Below are 20,640 nucleotides of genomic sequence, written 5' to 3'. Positions count from 1 at the left end.
AACTTCTGTTAGCCTAGAACTACGGAAACAGATAATGCTATATTTTTTCAGCATCGGGACAAATTAAACTCCATGATTAATCCTGGGTTTATACCAAAGTTAAAATTAAAGGATTAATTTCCGTACTGAAAATCTTTAATGGTCACTAAGGGTGTATTTACGTATGTAAAATCTACACTAAAGGACCTGTTAAGTAATCATTAGAGGACTTTTGGTCTGGCAGTCGTTATTTAAAATGTTTTATCTTCCAGATAACTCAAAAGAGTAAGATTGTAGCCACATTTCTGTTTCAAAATTCAACGGAATAAATGTGAAACTTCATCTCTAGTTTCAGTCCTGTCATGTTATATCTATGTTACGATATTGCGAATAATCATATCTCTAAGAAGCTATTGTACAAAGGATATTGAACTTTATACCTATAGCTTTAAGTTGTTCTTCAGATTGTTGGTAACGCATTGGGATTTGTGCCGGCTGTCCCACCACAATTACCACGGCACTGACCCACTGTGCACGAGAGTAGTAACCTATTTGGAGCATAATTGAGTTCGTCCAATTCCATCAAAATTCGACGTCTGCTCTTGCATTGTAAGCAACCAATGAAGATTGATGTCCAATGCTAGTTTAAAGCTAGACATCTTCGTTGTGTTACAAAATAAAACTTGTTTTTCGTTTATTTGTATCATAAATTAAAATATTGCGAAGTTTAACAGTATCTACATAGTCTCACACCGACAAATTACCTCTAAAAGAAAGTTTGAATTTTGAAAACAGAGCAATGTCAAATTCCACACATGGTGGTTACGTTATTTTATTTTTCACTTGTTTTGTATAACTTATGCTTATGTTATAGAGAGAAAAAGTGTTCACAATTTTATTTTTTTAAATATTTATTAATTGAATTGAAACTACGAGTAAGTTTCCGAGCATCAGTTGAAATCAATATGTACTTACTACTTACTATAGACAGTTATTATAATAAAAGAAACATTCTGAAATATAACTATTAAACCCAATCCGAAGACTCTACCCTGTAGATAAATCAGAGTCATAAAAAATATAATTCTGTCACAACTCTGAAGCCCCTTAAACGTTGAGCCTTTGTGATGGAAAAAATTATTAAAACTAAATTTAAAATTATTATCCCATTGTATCTGTAAAGTCGTAGCAGTGCTTAAGGCACCCATGAAATATAAAACATTTTTAACCTTATTTAACGGTAAGATAACTGTACTACCATTGTGTCTACATTTCTTTTGCTAATACACGGTAGTCACGACATGGTATTGTGGTCACTGGTAAAGGGCTATTACATCTTTTAAATATACGTCGAGAGTTAATTACATTAGCCGAAAGAAGAATAAAATTAAGGTAAATTGTTACGTTCATGTATACTTAATAATAACATTTAAAATTATTTTTTAATGTGTAAGGCAAAACTTGGTGTGACTAAACGTTAACACGTAGTAAACTTGTCCAAAAGTTTAGAGTGCTGTTCTGTTCTTGGAGTTCATCATCATCTCATTATACGTTCCTCTTCAGGGACTCGGAGCCTACCTTAATTAAGGGGGGGCTAGGCCATACTTAACAACGCCGAGCAAGGTTTGGAACATTATAAAATCACTGCATATGTTATTTTGGATTTGTAACATTTTTAATATAATCAATATAAATAACTAAAAAGCGAATATGTTTGTTTTCAGTTCTGAATTATATAAATTGGACTATTTTCTATAACAAAAATGGTGAGTGTGAACATTCCTGTCACTATGAGAAATTATGAAACAATTTTAATTTTTGCTTCGAAATAAATTGCGACCCCAAAAAAACATCAAAGCAATACAAATGAGATAATCATATCGTTTAAAATCAATTTTATGGAAATTTGGCATGATTCGCTTGTGAGAAGTTTTACGAAAGTGATTTAAAAAAACAAGTTTCGTTTCTTTAATCAATCTATGCAATTATTGGGTCACAGGTAATTTGCTTCGACAGTAAAACGCGGTCATACATCATACACCGTGTCCCCCGCTAATTGCGAACATGACTATAAAAGTTTAATTACTACATCTTATCGCAACTACGATTTAATGTTGCAAATGAGAAAACTACTTCTGATTGATTAATTAAAATTTTGTAACGTGAACGAGAACTTTGCACACAGATTAACAAAACAAAAGCTACGCTTCAATTCGCGCCTAAACTCTTTGAGGGCAAAGGCAATCAAGTCATTCAGCCACTCTGGTTTGAATTCATCGAATACCTTTGCCTTCTAATATAAATAAAGATTACTATCGTTTTTAAATAATCAATACAACACATTCCAATCAATTAAGTACAGGATTACGAGTAATTAATAGAACAGTTTGTAATTTTACATAGCAACACATTTAGCCATCTGGACTCAGTTTTTATAGAAACCATTCATATGCAAACATGATTAAAAGCGTAATAAGATTAGCCAAGATTAAGTAAATCCGGCCACCTGTTAACATCATAACGAAATTCACTGTAATTTGTTGAAAATGACTGTCAGCCGATTTTAAAGGTAATTTTATGAAGAAATAAACACAAAAAGAGATGTAAGCTTTGTAGACTAAACAAATCTTAAGCTAAGGTCATTGACACGCATCTACACACGCTCCACAATACTTAAGCCTAATTGAACAAACAAAACATATTGTACCCTGGACCACTTGAAACTAAATATTGGCTCTCGAAGGGCTCTTGAAAACGTGAGCGCGAAGTGGGAGCGAGACAAAATGCGCGCACGGATTCCGCGAACTGCGGAGTTATGGTCCCACAAAACGTCAAGCGAATCATCAATGTTTAAATCGTAATATATTGAAGAATTTCTCAATTATCATATTTCATACTTATTTACGACGTCTAGGCTCTCTGACATCTATCCAATGCGATACAGGGAGGTCATAAAATGAATAAACCCGGCCGTAATAAACGCGCGTTTTATTTCTTCTGTACATAATTATAAGTATAAGGTATTTGTTTTCGATATTTTTTTTTTGGATTTGTACGTACGAGGTCCGTTTACGATCGTCTGGCGGAGTGAGCGCGGGCGGGCGGGTTATCTCGCGAACCCGAAGGCGTTTTATTCGCACGGCTAACTTAAACGCGCCGCGATAGTGCGATGTTGTTGCGGACTGGCAAGTTTGCGTTTGGGTGACGTTTACAGCTTTAGAGAGTGGCAGCGATGAATTTAATGGTTGGAAACAACTCGCACAAAAGGGAACTCTGTCGGTGTTAAAATGAGAACTTTTTATTGTAGATAACAGTCATTTATGTTTGACGTTACTCATAAACGCTCATGCAAAGCAATATAATTACTCTCATGGTGAGGCTATTGTTGTGGCGAAGATAAAACAAATATAAATGCCGTAACATATAAAGTTATGATGGTCCCGGGAATAGATAAAGTTCCGTAATGTCTATCCATATTATTTTTATCCCGAAATAAATCCATACAGTGAGTAGATAGATACATACATAACTATATTATTTATTATTTTTTTATTTCAAAGACTTAAATTAATTTTTAATTCACTAATTTTAGATCAAAATTATTTTTAACCATCAAGGGAACTTAGAAAGTTTATCAGTAATACTTCCCAGTATTACTGGCCGTATATAGAATATTTAAATTACCAAGTAATACTTTTACGACTTTGTAATAAAAAGGGCCTTAGATAACGCCATTTTATCGATTTATAACTTATACTTTACAACTAGTGCAATTAGCTATGTCCGCATAGAAATATAAGTACTATAAATTTGCATACAAGGACTCTAAAAAATATTATACATGGCAACACTTAACTAATGTCAGTGTCATTAAATATTTGACTGTTTTTCGACGACTTTTTAACTTTATTTGGAATACTTGCTTCGAAATTGAATAGAATTGAAATTTATTTGGATATTTTTTTACCAATAAAACTTATCTTCCAAAACTTAGTAGGTAACGGTATTGAATATTGGCTAGTGAATTGATGAATTATAGATTTGATAAAAGAAAATAACTAAATAAAAAAAACACTTCCGTCCTTGCGATCCAATTACTTACATTGATTTATTATTTCATATTTTACAAAAGAATACAACAGACAAAATAAATAAAAAGTAAAGCGTTCGATTTTTGATTTGAATCTTTTGTATAAAGCCTCTTTGCTAATTCTTAACAAACGGAATAGACATTAAAAAGTTCACAAACAGGTTTGGTTTTAGTTGCAACTATAATATTTACACGAGTCTCATATCTCTGTATATTAATACTTAGGTAAACAAGGAAACAATTATTATCATAAGAGTTAACCCTAGCTCTTTCAGTTATCGCGAAGGCTTCAGTGTTCTGGTTCTCACTGGTAAGACAAGGTTCTATCTGGCAAGGACAGAAAACGGCTGGTTATATTGAACAATGTACATAATTACCACTGATCTATTTGTTTAGGATTTAGCATAAATGATTATCTCTCACTTAGTGATATTTTCTATTCACGATATACGTAAGGCTAGTATAAACTATCAATTAAACACGCATTCGCTAAGTAGGCTTGTGTAGTACTAGGTTAATACAAAATCAAGTGAGGTCGCCACTGTAGAAAATATTACAAACTCTACACAATCCTATAATCCTATACTTAACTTCAAAAGAAAGTAGTACAGTTCTAAAATCGTAATACCTTCAAATGTTAATACTATGAGTTTTGAAGTAAAAACTATTACATAGGAAATTTAATTAACTTTCTTAAAATGTAGAAGATATTCCGATTTTAAACCTGTACAGCTTTTATTTGATGGAAAGTTTATGTCAATCGCTTGAATTATAACAATACTAGTGTTGTAGTTCCAATTCTCGTTTCCTACTAAAAGCAACAAAGAGTACTTGAAGCGAGTAGAGTCTGAATTGTAACAAAACTATCAATTAATATTATTCTAGTAAGTCAGTAAAGACTTCAAATAATATCCCTAAAGAATATCTCTTCGTTAAGACCTCTTGATAATTATTGCTTCCTAATTAGTCCCCAAGTAGTTAGTTCCTAATTCTTTGCAGAATACTCGACTGAAAATGACAGGGAATTGATTTGTGTTGACGCTTTCATTCTGATTGATGTTTGTGTCTGATTGAGGCGAGTGGGTGTTACTGCACGTGTTAATAAAATCATGAATAAAGCTCTACAATTCAATTATTTCAGCAATTCAGTGTTATAGTTATATAAATTTTAAAACTTGTATCCTTGTTTTATAATTATTATTTAACGGAACATATATAGTGTTTAGTTTTATTTAATACGTCATTTGTTTCTATATGAAAATTCAGATTTCTGTTATAAGCCGGCTACACACCTACAATTTTAACTGAACAGTCGAGCTGCAGAATTAAAACAGACGTGTTTAGACAAAATTTTAATTGTCAGTTAAACTGTACAATTCTCAGTTTTGCACACACACGTACTATTTAACTTAACATACCGAATGTTCTGTTCAAACTGAAGCCTGGCCTTTATAATACTTATTAGACTATCATAGTTATGCAAAGATAACTCATTTAATTCCAATACTCAATAACAATAATTAACAGAACTATATTTCATACATACTTAAGTTTTTCTATCCGTATTGATGTGCTTTAAATCATTTTGTTCGATTAACTTATCAAAGACAATTGATTGCAGGATATAATTACAACAAACGCTAACAAAACGAGCGTGAAAAAAAAACGTCATCACATAATAAAAAATCTTTAACAACATTGTTGCTATCAACTAAAGTTGGGATTACCAACAAAAATAAGTGTTTAATTGATAACACTGATTAATAACCATCATTATTAATTTTAATTTGTTAGAATGAGAACTAAAATGTATATTAATGGGGCTTAGCCACTAAAATTATGAATGGAGGTACAGTATCGTTCATTTTTTTTATATTACAAATTGGCAAACGAGCAAGCGGCCACATGAATTCGCCGAAATAGCGAAGCGACCGCTACCCATAGGCATTCGCAAATGCCGCGTTGCCTACCCTCAATCGACGAAGGAGGAGACGCACAAAGAGAGAATATTTAACCTTCCTATGCATCTCCTCATCCATCAAATCGACCTCCTCTTCCCATACTTTCCTTATAAGAAAAGGGGTGGGAAGGGAAAGAGGACTAAAATTAGCCCTCCGGCACCACACTCATCAGACGAAACGCGGAAAAGCTTCCACTGCCTATCTTCTGCGTGGTCTGGTAACTGTATGCCTAGTAACCGTTTAAGTTTACTATCGTAAGAGCTGTCTGTGCGTAACAACATCGTTATTTTTGTTTATTATAAAATAGGATAATAATTAGAACAAAAAATTTTTGTGCAATGGAAACTAACGCTTACGTTTGTAGTCCAATTGACGGGAAAGTAAGGCTTTGGTTTTATAAATTAACTATTTGTTAGGACTGTAAAAAAATACAGCAACAGCTGATTACTTGTTATTTTGGTGCATTAAACTTACTTATACTTTTATTGCTTAGATAATGACTTATCTAGCTTTTAATTGTCAAACAAGAGGTAAGGTTTGTATGTATTTTTTTTAATTAGCGTGCACTATATATGAGGCGGTGTAGGATCCAAACCCTTTTAGCCGGATGGTATTACCCGGACGGTCGTAAATGCCGTTTATGGCCTATAAAACCAAGTGGGTATACACATCTACACGGAGTGTACATTTCGCATACTTGTTGCACTTTTATAACCAATATATTTCGGTTTGATTTGTTACTTCTGCACTCGGAATGGTAACTCTTTGTTTTTTTTGCTTTCGATGCGTAGGTAAGTTATATCTCTTAGTTTTATGGCTATCGTTACTAATGTACTCTATTATAGTATGTACAGTAGTCAAATAAAAAAAAATGTGTTAGAGAACATGTAATGATTAAATTTAAGTTTAAAACCTAGCTTACTCGACTCGACGACGTATAGAACACATTTAGGTAATTTTGACCTAGATTACTTGTAACAAAATAGCTTTTTATTAATAAGACAATATTAGAAAGAGCGTCGGTGGCTCAGGGATTAAGCAGTTGACTTCTGTTCAGTTCAGTTGACTCCTGGGTTCGAATCCCGCCATGTATTAATGTGTTTTTCAAATTTCGATTTACATATGTACATTTATCCGACGTTCATAGGGTGAAGGAAAACATCGTGATGCAACCCGCAAATATTTGCGAAAGAAATTCAAAGATATGTGTGAATTCCCGGCAGAAAAAGTCGGCGACGCGGCTCGCCACCCGTCACGTCTCCTGAAATGGCGAAAAGTGGTTCGTTTGGCCATGCCAAATGGAGGTCCGTGATCTCTGCCTATCCCTCTGGGTGACAAACGTGAGTTGTGTCAATATTAGAATTCGGTTCCTGAATTCGCTAATAGCAGGCAAATGTTCACAACATAATGATGCTAAGATGGATGTGTGGTGTGACAAGAAAAGATAAAGTTAAGAATGTGCATATCAGAGGAAGTTTGAAAGTAGCGCCAGTTATCGAGAAATTGAGGAGCAGAAGGTTAGCGTGGTTTGGACATGTTATGCGGAGGGATGATAATCATATAAAAAAGTAATGAGATTGAATATGGATGGATTGTGTGAAAGAGGACATGCGTAAGAAGGGGGTAAATTCAGATATGACGGCTGATAGAGATGTATGGAGGAGTAGTACATACTGTGCCGACCCTCCATAGGGATAAGGGCAGGTTGAAGATGATGATGATAATGTCCATAAACAACTTCTACTAAATCCGTTTAATTAATTCATCAATGAATACTTTATTATAATAATCAAAACTGGCTCGCCCAATCGATTTGCCCAATGAACTCTACGCCCTACTAACCCAAACACCGAAATAATGACAAACTCGAAACACAAAAATATCCATCAGACATTCAACGTAATATTAACTAAATAAAATTACAAGGTGGCTTTACCAATGTTTTTATGTTCTGATGTTTTTAATGCATAAAGTTTTTATGATCCATTTTCAAGGCGGTTGCAAATTAACAACTTTAATTTAATCGATGAGTTAGTCAAAGGTATTAAGTAGATTTTCGATTTTGGTATTAATCTGTTTATTAAAACTGTAAATAATATTAATTGACAATATTGTAACAATTCAACAGCGTATGGTTTCAATTTATATCTATTCAGCCTCGTAACGCACACTGCTGGGCATAGGCCTCCCTCAAAGTCGCCACGATAATCAATCCTGTGCAACCGGCATCCAGGATACTCGCGCAACCTTGATCAGATCATCAGTCCATCTTGCAGGAGGCCTGCTTACGCTGCGTCAACCTGTCCGTGGCCGCCATGCCAGTACTTTGCGGTACCATTAATTTATATAAACATTTCATATCCTCTAAAATAGTTAATTATTTTTTATCTACGTAGGGCAACAAAAATTTACGACGGATATAACCTGAAAATAATACTAGACTTTAATTGCACTAGTTTCTTTATCACGGATCTAGAATTACGTTTAAAGCATTCATTTAGGGCGTATCTTATCATAGGAAAATAAAACTTTTATAATCAATAAAATATGCATTAATATTAAAACTTTCGATTACAGAAGGATCCCTAACAATATTGGGGTAGAAAATAAAACAATAGCTATCTATCAATTACATTAATAAATGAAGGAAAAACTTGTACCTCTTTTTAAATAAAGGATATTGTGCGAACAGATGAACGTGAAATTTGTTAATGTGGAAAAGAAGTGGGTACCTAAAGCTGTTTTTGATCAAAAATGGCCATTGGACCAATGGGCGAACAATAACATAAAAAGAAGACCTACTAACAGTGTTTAATACCAGCAACAACAAAATCTGTTGCACGGAAAGACTGGCTCGCCAGGTGCAATACCACGACTACACAGAAGACCGGCGTCAAGTAGATGTAATTCCGCGTTGCGTTTGATATGTATGCATGCCGGAGGCATAATTTTAGTCCACTATCCCTTTCCGCTCTTTTCCTATATGGAATGGTTTAGAAGGGTAAATAGATTAGACGGAGGGGAGAACGCACAGGAAGGGGAAATATTCTCTCCTCCATTGTTTAAAGTTAGGCTACGCATCTGCAATTGTGGATGTCTATTGGCTGCGGTTGCTACCCTATTTCGGTGAATTCAGATGGCCGCTTGCACAATTGTCACTTTAAAACATAAAAAGAAAACCAAATTATTCTGCCAGAAAATGAATTTCCATAAAACACGAAATCTGAAAATTATTCTTTTGAAATTGAACCCAAATCATATTACTATAGAGTTTAAAATAACAGACCTTGCTCAACAGTTGAGGCGTTTTATAAAGTGATATACAGAACTATTAGCAAAACAGTAACGTCCTTCAATTTAGTAGCGAATCCGTTGTTGCTAGAAACGTGCTGAGTATATTTACATATCTTTACATCATTAGATTGAATTATCGTGTTCCTTTTAAATTGTGTCTATGTATTGTTAAGTCTGTACCGAAAATGATTTTGGCAACTTAAAGCTAGAGACACAATATAAGCTATGCGTTGCGACGGAATATATTTTATTTTATTTAAACTTTGCACACATATAATTTTTGTGACATTACATTAGAAATGCAGTCATGTACTGGAGAGCTTAACTCTAAAAGAGTTCTCTTATAGTTAACCATAACATAGAGAGAGGTTGTTTAGTGGGTAATAACTAAATGTGTGTACAAGTCGTCATAAGTACAGTATATACTGTTAAACATATTTTGTGAAGTCTGACATTAAAGGTAATGTAAACCATAGTTTTAAAATATGTACGTAACATATTAACTTGTTTTTAGGTCTTTAAGTGTAGCTACAGACTATTCTTTATAATTTACTTTGAACTACATTCATTACAGACGGTTAATTCTCATGTTCCAAATTTTTTTGTTATTAATTTACTAAAACATATATAAGCATACAAACGGCATATTCATTAAATGTTCCAAAGCCAAATTCACAAAGAAAAACAAACTTTAATAAATGAAACTGTGCAAGCTTTAAGTTCGCTTCGAGATTTTATTTTCCTACTTCCTTTGTAATATTTAGAACAAAGACTCAAGGACATGGAAGCAGTTTATTCAAAGTTCAGTCTTAATTGTAGCAGATATTAGGTTAGTTTTAGTTTATGCAGACGAAAGGGTTATTGTGCTCACGTCGCTGCTTGATGGGGCTGCAAATTCAGGCACATAAATGTATGGTCACACTTTCAGCGATTTTTGCAAGTATTTTTATGAAACAAGTAACTAAAATCATATACATTTTTGAACCCATTTTTGCGTTCTTTATTATGGAAGAAAGATAATAAAACATTCAACAATATATAAAGCAGACAAATCGTAGAACAATGATATCTTCGACCTTCTTATAGTTTCTCAATGTGTATTCTTTAAACTGTATGAAATAAAAAAAACCATTACAATTAAAAAATTAAATCTTATTAATTAGAATAAAATGTCGTAAATCACACTGTAACTACAATAACTATACGTAAACACGTATTTATGTTGCTATGACAAGTAAACTTCAAATAAACTTCAAATAAATTTTCAACGAAATCGGTAATAAAAAACCATACCCGACTGGAAATACATTATGATATATGTAGACTTTCGGTTACTAATTTCTGAAATAACTTACATACCTAATATTAGATTTCGGTTGTTATTAAGTGAAATTGTAGCTTTAATATCTTTGGTAATCGCTAATAGTGAGGCCACACAAGTCGTCACCCGTTCTCCCGGTGAGCTAGTGCCCGAAATACAGATGCGTCGTAAAACTTGTACCCTTGCTGGATTGACGGCTGCCTAACTTATTGACAAACACAGGGTTGTAACACATCTTAACAAAAATAACTTTCTCTGCTCTTTATTTATTATAAGGTGGCAAACGATCAAGCGGCCACCTAAATTCACCGAAATGGCGATGCGACCACTGCCCATAGACATCCACAGTTACAAAAGTTGCCTAACTTTGATCGACGGAGGAGATAATATTTCCCCTTCCTATGCGTCCCATCCTCCATAAAATCTACTCTACCTTCCCATTCTTTCCTCATAAGAAAGCTCCGGAACGCAAAACATTTCACTAAAGAAATATAATATTTGGTTTAAAGATTTTAGAAGTTAGAGGAAGCCGACATTATCTTATCTTACTAATATTATAAATGCAAATGTTATGATGTATGGATGGATGGATTGATGTTTGTAATCTCCAAAACGTTTTAAAGTATCTCGTTGAAATTTGACATAGATGTAGAGCATAGTATGGAAGAACACATAGACTATCAAATAAGATTTTTTTTACATTCCGCATGGTCGAACTCGCGGGCGACAGCTAGTAAGTAATAAAGCTTATATAACAGTAAATATCAATTCCATATCAAGACGTCTAGACTGATCTGTTACCGTTCACACTGTCAAAACATCGACAAAAAACATGTGAGCTCAATCTTTGTGTGAATGAGAAACATGGCACGATCTCCGCGGTGCTCCTACCGTTTGGTATCCCTTCTCTTATTAAAAAAAACATGTTTTATGTACAACTATATGCAGTGAATCTTAATATTATATAAAATTCTCGTGTCACAGTTTCGTTCCCGTACTCTTCCGAAACGGCTAGACCGATTCTCATGAAATTTTGTGAGCATATTCAGTAGGTCTGAGAATCGGCCAACATCTATTTTTCATACCCCCCCCCCATTTTTTAAGTGCGCGGACGGAGTCGCGGGCGACAGCTAGTACTATTATATAATAAGACAATCAGACTCTGTTTTATGATTATCTTATATTGTATTCAGATTTCGTATCAATAGAAGTGATTCAGAACAAAGAAATACATTTATTGGTCATTGTTTATGTATAAAAAGTAGTAGTGTAAAGTATTGTATATGTTGTATTCTTGACTGTATCTGATATAGTAAAGACCACCCAGTCTGTTGAAGCATTACTTTGGGTTTCTTCCATTAAGACACATCCATAAACCATATTTCGTATATACAGAACCAGTAAATAATATGATAGAAAATGATCAGAGTATATTTGATTGAAATATATTTTTCTACAAAACTAATTATTTTACTTTATAAAATTAATAGTATTGTTGCTATTATAAATAATTTAATACGTATAATTGAATATAATATATAAATTAAAATATAAGAAAATGTGTAAACGACAGATAAAACTAATATTCAAGATAATGGCAACACTGCGCACAAAAATTATATATATTTCTATTTAAACTTCATCAACGACATATTAAATAATCAATTAAGCAACTCCTATAAAAGGCCTGTGAACATCAGTGGCTCAGGGGTTAAGCACTTGACTTGTAATCTGCGAGTCCTGATTTCGAATCCCGCCATGTACCAATGTGACTTTCTATTTTCGATTTACATATGTACATTTATCTACACAAAATGCACACATTTACGTAAGAAATTCAAAGACATGTGTGAATAAATAAACCCGCACTAGGCCATCGTGATTGATTTTGGCTTAGTCACCCCTAACTTAGATATGGCTCGGAGACTAACTTAGGCTCCGAGCCCCGTCGGTGAGGACGTAGTAAGCTGATGATGATATAAACCTGCCCTTAATTTTTACTTGGATTTTTAAACAACTACATAAATAATACAATCTTATCCCAGCAGATAATTTAAATAAAAAAAAAAATAATGAACTAATTAGGAGTTTAATATTCCAATAGATTGAGTTATTCGGATTCTAATAGATACTCGTAGATTAAGAATTGTTTTATGTATATAATTAACACAATGCAATTATTTTGCACATTCCAAATAGATTACAATTTTATAAATCTCATTATCAAAATATGCTTTCTGAAATGTATTTTCATGTCATAGTTTGTTGTCATCCTATATCGAGGTGTATGTACAAATATATACTAGCTGTCGCCCGCGACTCCGTACGCGCTGAATTAAAAAAACGTAGTAAGTAAGCCTTTGTGTTCTTCTGGACTATGTTCTACATATGTCCCAAATTTCATCAAGATCCGTTAAGCCGTTTCGTACATACCTTCAAACAAACATCCATCCATCGATCCAACATTCGCATTTATAATATTAGTATGATGATATATATTGTAGAAATGTTGGATTTGAACTTCAAGTTATAAACCATGAAGTACATAAACGTTATCGCGTAAGCTTTATTTACGAGTATTTACAAACCGCCTACTGTAGGCTTTTATTTCACCCCCGCTTTGCGCCGGCCTATCGGAATGCCTCACCCCTACGGACAAAGTCTTGAGGAGCAAGCGAGACAGGGAAATAATGAAGCTATTACAAACAGTAAGGATGGACGATATTGCCCCCTTTGGGCGTCGCCACTTTTCCCTTCGTAACTTACACCGTAACGCAGGTAAACGACCATTTTGATAACCACGAGCTACGTATTCGCTGTCTAAAATAAATTTCACACTGGCTGCTGACAAATAAATAAAAATATAACACCTTTTTGGTGCTGATAAACTTTTTTTTAATAATTTGAATAAAAAAAGTTATACATAAATAATTGCTTTGCTATAAGCATTTCCGATATTCCCTTTCTTAAAATAAAGATCTCATTAAAATTGGACACTCATCACCATAAACAATCAAATGTGTCAAAAGGCGGGAAAACACATACAAAATCATTATCTATGGCTTATACAAGGTAACACTTGACATCTACTACAGATAATCATTACCTAAAATGTTTCAAGATATTTTTTTAGAATGTCCGCTCTGTGACTGATTTATTTGAATATTTCTGACGATCACTAACATAAGTTAAAAAATGGTCATTAATAATTAACATAACCTAGTATACAAGGTATTAATTGTGCAGACAACGAATGCTTTGTCGATATCTACATTGTTATCGCCTCAGTAAGGCAAGGACAAACAGTCATCACATACGAAAAATAATTAATAACTGTTTTATCAATTTTATTGGTCGCCGATATCAATACAACAAAGCACTCACACAAATCTTTACTAAGTACTTTGTATCAATATCTTTCACAGATTATTTAATACTTCTTATAAATAAATTGTTATTAAATCAAATGGAGTCTTTCTTTCTTTCATATTCTTCTTTAAAGCGAGACATTTTCTGGTCCCGACGGAACGACTCCATGAGCGAGAAATTCGGAAATAAAAAAGAAACCTCAGTAAGCAGTTGAAATATCGCGGTCTTTTGACTCTCGTTTATCCAGGTTCGACTGTATTTGATTATATTTATAATGAAACTAGCTATCACCCGCGACTCTGTCTGCGCAGCATTAAAAAAACGTAATAAAGTAGCCTATGTGTCCTTCCAAACTATGTTCTACGTCTGTGCCAAATTTCATCAATATCCGTTCAGCCGTTCCGGAGATACCTTCAAGCAAACATCCATCCATCTAAACATTCCCATTTATAATATTAGTAAGATTTATAATATTATAATTACATGACTGGTATAAGACTACCAAAGCCAGATATTCTCTAACTAGAAGAGTTACTGTTTAGAATTTATAAGAACAAACTATTATAACCTTACCGTAACCTACCCAAATTATTTATTTTATTATCATTCAATTATTTTATTATTCATTGGTTTCTGAGACCATCTCTGCATAAAACATATTGCTATCTATATTTTCTCGAAGAAAATTACGATTTGTATCGTTGTTTTCTTGGTCTCAGCCAACTTTAAACTATTAAATTGTTTAAACTTTCGTGAGACATCATAATTAATTAATTAAGAAACGGCTTAACTCACGTTTGATCGTCCGGTGACGGCACTGACTAGTTTCGGACCCATCTCACCCGTCTCAGTGCGAGACGCGACGCGACCGCGAAGTCTTCGGATTAAACACTCGCCCTGAAAAATGGACCCCCGATGGGTCCGAAACTAGTCGGTGCCGTCACCGGACGATCAAACGTGAGTTAAGCCGTTTCTTAATTAATCAACTTTAAACTAGATACTTTGTTCATCAATATACATAATACTTTAAGTAGATTTCCATCTTGAAATAACTAAACGATTATGAATATAACAAAATTACGCATCGACTTTATTGACCTAATGATAATAATACTGATATGCATTATATGACCTCTCTGCCCTGTCCTATGTAACCCCTTATCACGTATCAAATCTCCTTAAGCCCGCTATCAAAATCACTAAACAAAACTAAAAATCATTTTTCGGATTCTAAACAAAGGGCAACCAATCTTACTTTATACTATAAAGGCGAAAATTTAGATGGATGCATATTTGTTAAAAGGTATCTCCAGAACGGCTCTACGGATGTCGCTGTTTGGCATAGATGTAGAACATAGTCCGGAAAAACATAGGCTAATTAAGTTTTCTTTTTTAATACCGCGCGGACATAGTCGCGGGCGATAGCTAGTTTTAATATAAACCTAGTTTGAATTTGGTTTGTTCCAGCAGATCATTTAGCAGCCAGGCTTTCAGCACGAAATCTAACGTGGAATTTGATCAGGTGACTTCTACAAATAGTTGTACTTCTAGACAGCTAATTTTATAAAAAAACAATAGTATAGAAATAGTTAATTTTTTATTTCAAAAATTTTTTTGTTTACTTTTGGAATATTATTTTACGTAAAAACCGAAAATGTTTTATATTAAACCGAGCCTATCAAGTAGTATATTAAACCGTTTTATTGAACTTGTTCTGTTTATTTGAGTCAAATCTAGTAATTCAAGTTAGATTTACTTATTTGATCTTACATCTTAAGTTCTAATTATAATATTACATGAAAAACAAACCATTTGATGTATAATTTTTTTTGCTAATAAGTATACGTTACTTTGTCCTAACCTCGGATTAAGTATTTTAAAATAGATTGGAATTGAGAGCGAGCGTCAGAGTGCACGGGGCGTATCAACCACGATAATATGCAATTTGTTTCAATATAAACATATAAATGTTATCACATTCACCTCTGTAAACAGACAGTGTGTGTTATCAGTTGCAACTTTGAATAGTGGCATATTATCTGTACTGATGTAACAGACTTAAGATATCGTGTTGCCTAGCGTTCGTGTCATTGGGGATAATAGGTTAAACTAAATACGATTCGAGATTTTTTTTAACCTATTTTTGTAATTTTATTTACAGACTCACTGTCGCCTGCGACTCCGTCAGCGCGGAGATAACAAAAAAAAACTTTATAAGTAGTCTATGTCCTTCCAGACAATGTTCTACATCTGTGCCAAATTTCATCAAGATCCGTTGAGCTGTTCCGGAGATACCTTCAAACATCCATCCATCCATCTAAACATTCGCATTTTTAATATTAGTAGGAAGTATGATTTACAACTTTGAGGCGGTGAAGGACAGGACTTAGACTAAACCTCGATGTATTCGATTCGAGACATTACTCGAGTACGAATCCCCACTGAGGGACTCGGAGCCTACCCTATGTTAAGGGTGACTAGGCCATAGTCAACCACGCTGGCCCAGTGCGGCAGTGGTTTACTTCACACATCACTTTGAATTTCTCTTCAAATATGCGCAGGTGTCTGGATGTTTTCCTTCACCGTAAGAACTTCGGATAATTGTACATATCGACGCTGGAAAGCATAAACGCTGTAACCCTGTAAGGGTTGCTGTAAGGGTTACAGCGTTTATGCTTTCCAGCGTCGATAAATAATTGAATAAACATTGGTTCCTTCACTAATTAATTGAAAGGAACTTCGTTCCATCCGGGTGTCCCTTGACACCTCTCAAGTTTTTTTTACATTCGCACGGACGGAGTCGCGGGCGACAGCTAGTTGGAATATAAAGAGTAGTGATTTTGGATTATTATCGCTATTTTTTAAAGACCATGAAGGAGATGAAAATGTGTTTTTGTGTAAGTATCGTTGCAGGAATAAAAATGAAAATACACGTGAACGCTTTCATTTAAAGACAAAGCTGATCACGTAAAGCTCATTTGTCATTTATTTTGTAAAACAACACAATATCTGTGTAAACATGATCTTACAACATTGAAGCATCTTTAATATGTTGATTTTTATCATATTTAGGTCATGTTTACCTTTTTAGATCACATCTAAGTATGTAATTATTGAAGGTACATTTATATCCAACTCTGGATGTAATTAATAGACAGTTTAACAGCTTTTGCGGAATTAAAAAAATTTCTTTTTGAATTTCATCCAGATACGTTTGGCCTTTTTGCAGTTATCTGCCAACGAATTTCCTCCCTTCCAAACTTAGTTCTAAACATTCGCATTTATAATATTGGTAAACTTTTAGTTGCTTATATTGTACATATATTATGTAAAAACATTTGTTTTTGTTTCGACTGCCATGATTGATCATATTGTTGTCTCTACTTTTAGTCCTTTTTTGATGTATTTTTTAAATTAACTTATTTAATCGACGTTTGCAAATTGTTAATTTTTAAACTAACTAAGCGACTAGTGGTTTTTTTATTATTTAGCAATACAGGAAAAATGTATTATTATACAAACATTTAGGGTTTAAATGTAGGATACATTAGTCATGTAGACCCTGCGGATTTTCAAACTGCTTCTTAAACACAATTGTATTTATATTTAAAAAAATGTTGAATAATAAAGTTAAAAAAAGTTATGTGTTTCAGTGCAGTGGCAGTATGGATAATTTATTTCATTCATACATACATACATACATACATTACATAAATAATTCTACATTAATATTGAAGATATTAAAGACTAGCTGGTGCCAGCGACTCCGTCCGCTGTGAATTAAAGTGAAACTTAATAAATAGCCTATGTGTTCATCCAGATAATGTTCTACATCTGTACCAAATGTCATCAAGATCCGTTGAGCCGTTCCGGAGATAACTTCAAACAAACATCCTTCCATCCATCTAAACTTTCGCATTTACAATATTGGTAAGATTGTAGTTTATTTTTAACACAGAAGTTAATTAATTGACTTATCTACATCGGTATAAAGTACCTATATAAATATGAACTCTTTGTAGTAATTAAAATCATATAACGTATGTTTATGCTATATTCCGAGGACAAGAATTTCAATTAGCGCATAATTGTAAACAAAAAATAATCCTTAACAACTTGTTTCTTTTTATTTCCTTTTATTACGTTGGTCGATTTTAATACTAATTGACTACCGACGGCAATTTTGCATGAATTTAAAAAAAAGAAAAAAAAGAACGAAAACTCAATGTTGCCAGTGTTGCAAATGCTAGTTTACTATAAATAAAAAATTATTAAATTATGTTATTAATAAGTATATCTATCTTTGCAATTACTTTATTATCAGTTATTGTTGTTTTTTTATTCAAAAGTGCAGTAGCAAAATAATATACGCAATTAATTTAATTGTAATTAAAAATAATTAGTTATGTTGGTACACAATGTTTTACTTTTTAGTTAAATCTTACTAATATTTATAAATGCGAATGCTCGGATGGATGGATGTTTGTTTGAAGGTATCTCCGGAACGGTTCAACGGATCTTGATGACATTTGGCAAAGGTGTTAAACATGGTCTGGAAGAACACATTGGCTTACTAGATACACTTATTAAGTTGTTTTTTTATTCCGCGCGGACGGAGTCGCGGGCGACAGCTACTTTATTTATAAATTATATGTTACTAATATTTATAAATGAAAAATGTATGCCAAATTTAGATTTTGTAATCACTTATTGTGTGTATTTCACTAACCGTTGGTTTCTGCGATGAAAATCTCTGTATGAAACATATCGACATCCCTGTCATTATCTTCGACAAAACAGAGATAAAATATGATTAAATCGGAGATTTTGGTCTCAGAAACACACGGTAAAATATTTACAAGGTGTAACCCGACGCCAATGCTTTTTGCAACTGATATTTTATCAGTTAATAGCAGTCGCCCGCGACTCCGTCCGCAGGGAATTAAAAAAAACTTATTAAATAGCCTATGTGTTATTCCAGACTACGTTTTACATGTATGCCAAACAAACGTCCATCCATCCATCTAAACATTCGCATTTATAATATTAGTAAGATTTTATCTCTCATGTATCTAAATTACGCAAAGAATTAGTGTTAATTAACTAATACTTTTTAGTTTTTTTAAGATCGAAATCGACTTTGTGCCTAAACATACGATTATTTAATATTTACTATCTTATATCTCTATATTTAATGATATGTAACGAACTGTTTACTATGTTCATATTTAGATATTGTTCTTTGACTTACGGAATGTTAATGTAGAAAATATACGCTGTACCGTTGTCACCGATGTGTTTGTTTGAACGGTAATGTCTCGCGCATACTTTTAGTACTGAACAAAATAAGCCTAGTAAACATGTCGCTAGTCTATATTTTCTTACTCTACAAAACAAGCCCAGTAACAGGTAAAGGTAAACTGTATTTAGACAAACAGTAGCAATGATAATTCTACATAGTAACTCACGACAACCCAATATTTGCACGTTATCCTACACACCATTCCTTCCAGTCGACCGCGCATAACTTAGCGCCAGACGACACAGGTTTTGAATATTTATTTATTAATGCACTTTTGTTATTGCGATCAAGACAAACTTGCGTTATCTTATCGGATAGGGTCACGTTTTCGTTCACTAAATTCCGGTTATCGTAGATGCGCCCTGGCACTGGTTTGTACACAAATGATTTCACAATGTGGTCAGGTGTCGGTAGGGAGTACTAACCGGGCTGTTGCGGAGGCAGCAAGGGCGGCATGGTCGGCGGCGGCGGCACCGAGGGCGGCGGCGGCGCGAAGGGGGAGACCCCAGGTGAGCCGGGTACCGAATCGCAGCTGGAGGAGCCCAAAGAGCGCGGCGGCGGCGGTGCCGGCACAACGGGGCTTCGGGGCGCCTTCACCACAGGCGGCTCGCCCCGCTCCAACTCGATTCCGGGAGGAGGGTGGCCAAGCTCGGCGGCCCGTGCGCGCGCTTCATCCTGCGCCTGAGCACGCCGTAGTGCTGTCTGCATGGCCATGACGCGTTGCCGGTCAGCGGTGAGACGGCACTTCTCGCAGGTGCAGTACCGATACTTGCAGTAGCGCTTGTGGCCCTTCAGCTCGACCTTGAGCCGATGGTTGCGGCAGCGGGCACAGTTGGGCGGCGCGCGCGGCACTCCCGAGCTGGAGGCCCCGGGCTCGGTGCGGTCGTCGCATTCGTCGGGAGACCGGCGCCTCCACGCGCCTACGGACACCATGACGGGCTGTCGGTGGCGGGCTGGCGCGCTACCGTGTTCCTGTGTCGGAGCTTCGCACAGGCAGCACGTCGCGCGGTCACGATGCGACTGCCGCCAACCGTCGCCGCCCCGCCCCGCGCCCCACCTCGACTCGCGCCTGCATTTATTGCTGTGCAATGCATAAATGCAACTCAGTACATTTTAATGTTATCTTCAATCATTTTATTCTATACCACTTGGTACACCACGACACGTCAAACAGTGTCCCATGTTCCACTTTTTTATCGATTGAAAACTAAAATTAAGCAACAATTTAAAAATGGCATCCTTCCTATGATCTTGAAACCTATCTACACGTCATCTAAACAATGGCACACTTATATATATATCATAATATATATCATAATCATCA

At 34.6% G+C, this 20,640-nt stretch overlaps 1 protein-coding gene across 4 annotated transcripts in view; it reads right to left on the bottom strand.

The window, feature by feature from the left end:
* LOC106721682 (protein doublesex) overlaps nt 1–20,323 on the bottom strand; it is a 100,746-nt gene extending 80,423 nt beyond the window's left edge. For all 4 annotated transcript variants that reach the window (XR_001357522.2, XM_014516703.2, XM_014516704.2 and 1 more), the window contains exon 1: nt 19,742–20,323. Coding sequence is in view for 3 of the 4 variants with exons in the window: in XM_014516703.2 (XP_014372189.1) it covers nt 19,742–20,249 (508 nt within the window). In the remaining variant the exon portion in view is untranslated. The remainder of the gene's footprint in view (nt 1–19,741) is intronic.
* Nucleotides 20,324–20,640: the final 317 nt, after the last annotated feature.

This window comes from Papilio machaon, chromosome 17, assembly GCF_912999745.1.
Source record: "Papilio machaon chromosome 17, ilPapMach1.1, whole genome shotgun sequence".
Classification (NCBI taxonomy): Eukaryota; Metazoa; Arthropoda; class Insecta; order Lepidoptera; family Papilionidae; genus Papilio; species Papilio machaon.
The sequence above is the reverse complement of the archived record's forward strand: the minus strand, read 5'-3'. Positions and strand labels throughout refer to the sequence as shown.